The sequence below is a fragment of the Lottia gigantea genome (assembly GCF_000327385.1).
Source record: "Lottia gigantea unplaced genomic scaffold LOTGIsca_193, whole genome shotgun sequence".
NCBI lineage: Eukaryota > Metazoa > Mollusca > Gastropoda > Lottiidae > Lottia > Lottia gigantea.
This window is the reverse complement of record NW_008708372.1, coordinates 66493-76046: the sequence shown is the minus strand read 5'-3', so window position 1 is coordinate 76046 and position 9554 is coordinate 66493. Positions and strand designations below refer to the sequence as shown.

At 32.2% G+C, this 9554-nt stretch overlaps 1 protein-coding gene across 1 annotated transcript; it reads right to left on the bottom strand.

Moving 5' to 3' along the window:
- Positions 1 to 1312: 1312 nt before the first annotated feature.
- On the bottom strand, positions 1313 to 8548 carry LOTGIDRAFT_174356 (hypothetical protein; the record flags this gene model as incomplete). Its single annotated transcript, XM_009052962.1, has 8 exons — positions 1313 to 1842; positions 5817 to 6128; positions 6860 to 7221; positions 7256 to 7309; positions 7476 to 7529; positions 7564 to 7573; positions 7814 to 8074; positions 8506 to 8548. 8 exons carry the CDS (start codon positions 8546 to 8548, stop codon positions 1313 to 1315), a joined length of 1626 nt encoding a protein of 541 aa, XP_009051210.1.
- Positions 8549 to 9554: the final 1006 nt, after the last annotated feature.

The following is a 9554-nucleotide window of genomic DNA, read 5'->3' as shown; positions in this document are numbered from 1 at the left end:
TTAGGTAAAATGCTGGAAATCAATGAAAAAGATTCATACAGGATAACGTAATCCTGCCAACTGGAGATTTTACTAATTAATAATAATAATAATAATAATATTAATAATAATAATAATAATATTAATAATAATAATAGCTTTATTTGGCAACCCATTTAGACAGAAGTCTAATTTTCAATAGGTCATAACATATAATGATTCATCCCATGAACATTAAAACATTAACTAATCAATAATTTACCTGTGCTTCTGGGAGTAACGCTATCATACCTGCAGAGAAAAGAAACATTTTTTTATCATTTGGCTTCCAGTATTCTAATATTTTTTAATATGGTAACCGTATAATCGTATTATCTGCATAATTTTTCTACTGTTCACAACTTTCGAAAAACACCTTGTTCATACGTTGTAAACTAAATAAAACACATCATGAAACACATGACTATCAAAATATCAATGATACAATTGGGATTGGGAGAAATTGTAAAACCCACATTTTTTTTTAGGATATCTGATTGACCAACCGCAACTGAAGATCACCATTATTTCATTAAGAGGGAAGGAAGAAATTATGGTTAACTTACGTTTGGTCCGGTTCCTTTCGTTTACCTAGAAATGATTCGAAATTTCAATTCAATATCAATAAAATTTTTTTAGGAATATAGTTACCACTAAAATACAAGACAACTTAGAAATCTCAAGAACAGGAGAGATAATTACAGTACCTTAAATCGAGTCCTGTCTATTTAACACCAAATCTATCATCACAAACATCACAACCATTACCACCATCTGTAAGTTAAATATATTTGAAAAATTATCTAATTTATCAATTGCATTAAAATAAATATTATTAAATAAAGGCCATATATCAGCTAATTTATTTTTCTGAATACAGGTATATCATTTAGAACGTTTTACCTCAAAATCTTATTGTCGAATCACCAGAGGCCGACTGGCATTCGCTCATCAGGATGGAATGAGAACAGCTATTGCATTAATAAGAGTTATATAAGACACGAAGCACATGTTACATGACTAGCAAGGATGACTGCAAACTTTATAATACTAATACTGACCAAGTGACCATGCATGCAATCAATTGTCTATATCAATATTCTATTTATAGCTACAGTCTTTATCAAACTAGTGTTCATATTCTCAACATCTCCATTTTAAAACTATGTATCACTAGTTTGATCTCAAATGCATACACTAATAACAATCTTTTCAATTAACACAATTAACACAATTATTCTGTTATTTAGTTAATAACTTTTAATACACAACATAAATTTCGATGTACTGCTATTTAATCACGATATCGCTCAGGTTTAACTATTGTGCGACCTGAGCGACGCAAGACAGGTTTTTCTACACGAACTGGAAGTTGCGGAATATCAGGAGGTGGATCTGGTGGATTCACATCCTGATGATTGTTAACACGAATATCTATATCAATCGGATCAAAATCTTCATCGAACGCATTAGCAGCAAATCGAACTTTATTAGTAAGAAATAAATGTCTACGATTTCTTCGAAATAATCCGTATTTTGTCCTAATCATATATGAACGCGGTTGAGCACATTTGCGTATTACGACTCCTGGAGTTCCACGTTTTTCCCAATCTAACTTCACTATAATATTGTCACCTGGGTTAAGTTCTTTCAAATCACGTGAGGAATTATGGTAATCAAAATTTCGCTTTTTCCTATCTTTATGATCTCGATCCCTTCCCCTCACATTTTTAAGATTCGGCCATCTTGGTTTTATATTTCTGGATAAAGTTGGTAAAGTTGTACGGAGTTGTCTTCCCATTAATAACTGAGCAGGACTTGCACCTGTAGTTTGCAAGGACGTTGATCTGTAAACCAATAAAGCTAATATTGGATCATCTTGGCTTAAAATCTTCTTTGCAGTCTGGACCGCTCTTTCTGCTTCACCATTAGCTGAGGCGAAGTAAGGACTGGTTGGTGACATGGTTTATACCATAATCATTACAAAATCTATTAAACTCAGCAGAACTGAACTGTGGCCCGTTGTTAGTGGTCAACAATTCTGGTATTCCAAATTTAGCAAAACAGTCTTTTAACTTATGAATTGTATTTGCACTTGTTATTGAACTCATATAAATTATTTCAATATATCTTGAGAAATAGTCAACTATCACCATATATTGTTTACTTTTAAAAGTTAGTAAATCTGCAACCAAATGTTGCCAAGGACGTTCAGGCATACTTGTTGGCAACAATGGTTCTTTTCGTTGAGTTGATATACTGTTCTGGCAAAATTCACAAGACTGTACTTTTTTTTCCATTTCTTTCAAAATTCCTGGCCACCAAATACTCATTTTGATTCTCCCTCTGCACTGAGTAATTCCTAAATGACCATCATGAATTCTATCAATCATTTCTTGACGCATCGACTTGGGCATGACTATTCTACTAAAATAAGTCAATAATCCATCTATTTGACACAATATTTCACGAACAGATAAATAATCAAGAATTTTCATATTAACATCTCGTTTAAAGTCTGGCCAACCATTTCGAACGTTTTGTTATTTACTTTGTAAAATTTCATCATTTAAAATTGCTTGAGGTATATTGTTTAATTGTTTATCAGACGCTGGCCATGAACTAATTATTGGTCTAATATAAACTCGAACATCTTCTTCCAACTCATTAAAACTATTATCTAACTGAGGACTTCTTGTGACAGCGTATCACTTACTATCATTGTTTTTCCTGGAGAATATTCAGCAATTGGATTATATCTCATTAAACGCATCAGCATTCTTTGACAGCGAACTTGGACTTGATCAATGTCTTTTCTATTTATTAATGGAATGAGGGGTTTATGATCAGTTACTAGTCTATATGAATTAAGACCCCATAAATATTTATCAAGTTTTTCACTAGCCACACCAATGACAAACACTCTTTCTCAATTTGGGCGTACCGAGTTCCAGCATCAGTTAAAGTTCTAGAACAGAATGCAACAGGTTTCCAGATATCATTATGTTGTTGCATAATCACACCACCTATACCATATTGACTGGCATCAGCACTGACCATTGTCGGTTTCTTGATATCAAATACAGCTATAACAGGATAAGAGGTTATCAGATTCTTGATCTTTGAAAATGCTTCGTCATGAGTTTTATCCCATGTCCAACAGATATCTTTTCTCATTTAAAGGTTGCATAGTATTTGACAAATTTGGAATATAACATCCTAAGGTTTATCATACCAATTATTCTACGTAATTCAGGTACATTATTAGGTTTCTGAAGATTATTTATTGCAGAAACTTTGTCTGGGTGTGGAATGATACCTTCTTGTGTAATTTTGTGTCCAAGAAAGTTTATCTCTGTTTGGCGAAATACACATTTATCTCTATTGAGTTTTAATCCACTTTGTTTAATTCTCTGTAAAGCAGCATCTAAATTCTTATCATGTTCTTCCATTGTAGCACCAACAATAAATATATCATCCATATAAACAACAACGCCATTTAAATCAACTAAAAGATTGTTCATAATTCTCATAAAGATTTCCGGAGCACTTGAAATTCCGAATGGAAGCCTTTTAAATCTATGGCGTCCACTAGGTGTTATAAATGTTGTCAACTTGCGACTTTCTTCATCCAAAGGTGCTTGATGAAATCCACCGGAAGCATCTAATCTTGAAATATAACGAGCACCACTAAGTTTATGTAAAATATCTTCAAACGTAGGTTAAACATATCTCTCACGTTTGGCAGCTTTATTTAATTGTCTGAGATCTACACATAGTCTTACTTGACCCGACGGTTTTAAAACAGATGTTATTGGAGCACACCAATCTGACGGTTCTGTAACAGGTTCAATAATATCACTATCTACTAATCTCGTGATTTCAGCTTTAGTTTTCTCCTGTAACGGTATAGCAATACGTCTTGCTGTATAAGCTGCATAAGGTGCAGCATCATCTTTTAAAGTTATATGAACTGGCTCACATTTAAGTAATCCAACAGGTCCAAAAACATCATCATTAACAGTTTCAATTCTCTTAATTAATCCCATTTGTACAGCTACAGTTTGTCCTTTAATAACATAAACTGGAAAAGTAAATCTTTCATTTTTATAATTAGTTTCCACTATAAAATATCCTAAGCAAAATATTTCTAAGAACTATGTCACTTTGTTTAAGTTTAGGTTTAGGATTCAACTGAGTGTAAGATTTTTCACTCATCACTGAGGTATCAGCATCTAAATCAATTTTAAAATTAACAGTTCTCCCCAATATTGGTAACTCTACATGCCATGCAGGAACACTACCATCTAAACAATTATTTATCTCATATAAAGTTCCAAGAAAGATATTTTCTTTCACATCACACTTTTGCACAATTTGGCTCTCCATAAAATTATTTCCATCTGTCACTGTATTATTGTTTTGATTACTACTGTCACTTGCAACATTGTTATAATTACCTTTTATATTATGGTCTGATATTGCACAGTTTACTTCTCTGATGAACTTTGACCTACATCTTACAGCAAATTGTCCTATTTTGCGATACCTTCTCAAACTGCACCAACAACTGGAAAGTTGCCAGTTGAACCATGATTTTTGTTACATGCTGAACATTGTTTATGAATAAATGTCCTTTGATGTTGATATTGCCCATGATTATTACTCAACGATTGATGATATGAGTTGGATATTCCCTTGTTGAACACATGTCTAGGTTTATTTGATCGTGACTGTGAACCTTGTCTCCATGAGTTACTTGCCTTATATCTTCTGTATTTATTGGCGATTTATTCTGCGTTTTCACAAGTTCGGTGTTCTAGCAATTTCTATGGCTCTAGCTAATGTTAAATCATTTGGTTCCATTTGTAATTAAAGTGACACTGATTTATCTTTCAATCCGACTATAAGTCTATCTAAAATTCTTCTATCAATAGAATCTTCAAAATCACAATGTTCACTAGCTTCATATAATCTCCTGATATACGATTCCACTGTTTCATCTTCATTTTGATTCAAAGTATTAAATATTCCTCTTTCAAATATAATGTTTCTACTTGGAATGAAATAGTTTCCAATCTTCTTCGGCATCAAATGTAAAAGTTTTAAATATTTTCTCAGCAGTTTCACCCATACAAAATATCAGAGCGCTTACTTGAATATCTCCATCTTCTTTATGTAATTTACTTCAGATTCTAAATCGACTAAAAGTTTGTTTCCATACTGGCCATTCACCAGGTTTATCCAAATGGAATTTCTCCGGTTGCTTCAGCTTTGTCATCCTTTATATTTTATAAGCACTATGAACCAATCGAATGTTCTATCCACAATATAAAATCCTTTTTGAACTAATTTGATGTTCCAAAACGAAGATATGACCCAATCTAATAATGGTCAACTTCTAGCTCCAGCTTCTTCTCCTCTCTTTTATAAAATTAGAAAGTTCACTTCTAACCAGAGGCCGACTGGCTCATCAGGATGGAATGAAAACAGCTGTTGCATTAATAAGATTTATATAAGACATGAAGCACATGTTACATGACTAGCAAGGATGACTGCAAACTTTATAATACTAATACTGACCATGCATGCAACCTACAGTCTATATCAATATTCTATTTATAGCTATAGTCTTTATCAAACTAGTGTTCATATTCTCAACTCTTATTTAATTAAAATTCGTCTTTTCAATAGATCCAACAGTAAATTGATACCTATTATCTAGAACAAATCAGTTTTAACCAAAGAAGAGAAGGTAGACAACTTGTTATCTTGTAAAACTTTGTTGTTATTCTTACCTTGTCTCGGTGCTGTCTTAGGAAGTTCACTCTGAGATAATGTTCCAATTTTACTTTCACCATATTTATTACTAGCTATCACTCTGATATAATAACTAGTATCTGGTTCTAATCCTTCTATACAATAGTCAACTCGACCATTGTTGGTACTATCTGGTATTGCGGGCGAATTGATCCATGTTTTATCATCAGTAGAATGTTGAACTATATAACTTTTTGGTGCTCCACCATTAAATCCTGGTATCCATTCAATACAAATTGTATCTGATGTTTCATTCAATAACCTAACATCCTGTGGACTATCTGGGACAGCTTAAAAAAATATACAGTAAATAATGAGGTTCAAATTTTCTCATACTTTAAAGGGATACTACGTCTTAGGATGAACATGAAATTTAATTTTGCTCAAATTTGGCCAATAACAGTATATATCCATCAGTGGACTTACCTGGTGTCCTAACCATACATCAAAATACCTCTATAATCCGATATATCCACAAAATCAAGTACTTAATTATAAAACGCTTAATACATCCATTAAGCGATTTTCAAATCGTGAGTCTAGGAAATCCGGTGTAATCACAAGGGGAAGTAACTCTCAAGTGGGGTTTCCCGCGTCCTTGACCTCTACTCTTGAATTGGCCTCGACATTGTCAGACATATTTTGAAGACGGAATAATAATGCCTCGTAGGAGATTAAGCGACTCCGCGAAAAAGCAATTCATATAAATTAGAATGAATACTCCACCACCGACACAATTTTCAACGAATATTAATCATTGGCAAAGTTTGTTTGTATACACCGGATTGTCGCTTTTTCAAACTTGATAAAGTGTGGGATGCATACTTATTTAACCAATGGTCACTATTAAACACGAATATTAGCCACAGGACTAGGTTATTCAAGACGTAGTATCCTTTTAATTTACTTTTTTAAAGATGATTGAAAAAGAAGATTTTGTAAAGATCCATGAACAAATCTTCCAGAAACAGATTATTATATACGAATAAATCAAATGTTAAACATTATACACTAAACTTACTCTCAGATATAAGTTGAAACTGTAAACTATTACTCAGTTCATCATCATTGGTAATATTTAAATAATACTGTCTGTACATCTCATTTGATTTAATATTTGTTCTTAACACAGATCTATAACTATTTATAAATCTTTGATTGTTGATGACAAAATATGATTCTTGATTCCCAATCATTATATCACTACCATTATCTTTATAAAACCATTGAAAATTAGCACCAGGATAGGAAATAATTTCTGCTGTTAATTCAACTGTTTCTCCAATATCACCAGATACTTTGAGTCTGTGATCCTCTCTTGTATCCAACCGTGGTGAACCTATGTTAATATACAAAGAGTGACTATTACTTAAAATGGTGAACCTATATAAATATACAAACAGTAAATATTACTTACCATGGTGAACCTATATAAATATACAAAGAGTGACTATTACTTAAAATGGTGAACCTATATAAATATACAAACAGTAAAGATTACTTACAATAGTGATCCTATATAAATATACAAACAGTAAATATTACTTAACATGGTAAACCTATATAAATATACAAACAGTAAATATTACTAAACATAGTGAACCTATATAAATATACAAACAGTAAATATTACTTACCATGGTGAACCTATATAAATATACAAAGAGTGACTATTACTTAAAATAGTGATCCTATATAAATATACAAACAGTAAATATTACTTACCATGGTGAACCTATATAAATATACAAACAGTAAATATTACTTACCATTGTGAACCTATATAAATATACAAAGAGTGACTATTACTTAAAATGGTCAACCTATATAAATATACAAACAGTAAAGATTACTAAAAATAGTGATCCTATATAAATATACAAACAGTAAATATTACTAAACATGGTAAACCTATATAAATATACAAACAGTAAATATTACTAAACATAGTGAACATATATAACTAAATACTTACAGTGAACAAGCAGTTCCAATGATTTGTTTTTCTGATTTGCATAAACAGAATTTGTAGCTAAACAGGAATAATTTCCAGTATCTAAACAGGATGTTGATGATATAAAGTAGATATTTGAATTTGTTGTGGGTAATTCTACATCACCATCTTTAAACCATTTGATAGAAGCTGGTGGGTTACTATCAACAGTACATCTAATAAATACAGCATCATTCTCTTTTAGTTTAGTTTGGTTGGTGATGATTACTATATAATCAAAATCTAAAAAAAAAACAATGGTAAAAGTCATTTTTATCAAAAATAAAACTAATACGGGAATACGAAAACGAATCTTTTCGCTTTTAGAGTCAGGTATTTTGAATTCATCTTCAACCCAACAAAGACATAACCCTTTCCATATTATAGTAAATATGTGAAACATAAATAATTTTATTACACAACAGTACTGTTCCCAAATTCGTAACTAAAAACGATATGAACTCGTAGCACACAGAATAATTACAACGCAAAATAGGTCATGTATCCATTCGCCGTGTAAACAGACAACATGCCCTCCCTAGAAGTTGATGAATCAGTTCAAATGAAAGGTAAAGGACATGACATTTTTCCAAAAAACCTAACGGCAATATCTACGCGTATGTTTTTTAAAAATAAAAGAAATGAATGGATTTTTACGTCCTACTTTTCTGCACCTTGTGGGCTAATGAAGACGGGCAACGCCATGCAGGTTGCCATGAGGGAAATTTTGCCATTACAGCGGCATTAGCCTGCTCTTTTTCGATTTCCAACTGTCAAGGGACCTTTACGTTCGTCTCCTACATATAGTCCCGGGAAACCATGCACGTATGTTTTAAATGCGGGAGTCCGATAAAATTCACGAAATAATGGCAAATGCATGATATTTTTTTTTCCAAAATGGCAAATTTTTAAAATCGTTACCCCCATAAAATTCTTCACCCCTTTTTTCTCTCTCATTTACCCCAAGGAAGACCCTTCCCCTGGGTTCTCCTTCCCCAGTCGCACTATAATATTACTTTATTTTGTCGTCCGTCTCCTATATATAGTCCCGGGAAACCATGCACGTATGTTTTAAATGCTGGTCTAAAAATTTCAAAGCCTTTATTTCGAGTCAAAAATCACTTTAACAGCAATTTTGTTAGTAGGTTTTACTGAGATTATGCCAACATAACTTTGACCACGAGTTGCAATTTAGTAATCACATTTATGTGTTGCCCAGATCGTGTCGCCGGGACATTTTGTAGAAAGATGTAAAAAGGCTGACCTCAAACGAAGGCCATAGAATAAGGAAATTTAAGGTTGTTTGATAAATAGAATTTTTCACTCTTGCTGATGTCATAAAATTTATGAAATTTGTTGCCGTATTAAATATTTCCCTTGCCAAGGCTCAGATAATATTAAATTTAGCAACTCACTTCATAAATGTCATAAGCACTCGTTTAAATCCTATATTTACTACTAGGTAGCAGCTAAGCCATGTAAGGAAGACCGGAAATCAGTACAAGAAAAACAACCTCATTTTGTTACTTATGGACAAAATATATATTTTTAAATATATTTTGTCCATAGAAAAACAGTTGGTTTGATAAATAATTATGTAATTATGGGTAATATTAAATTTAGCAACTCATTTCATAAATTTCATATAACATAAGCACTCGTTTAAGATCCTCTATGTGCCGTCTCTCATAGAAAATTAATATAAATTCACTCACATTGAACA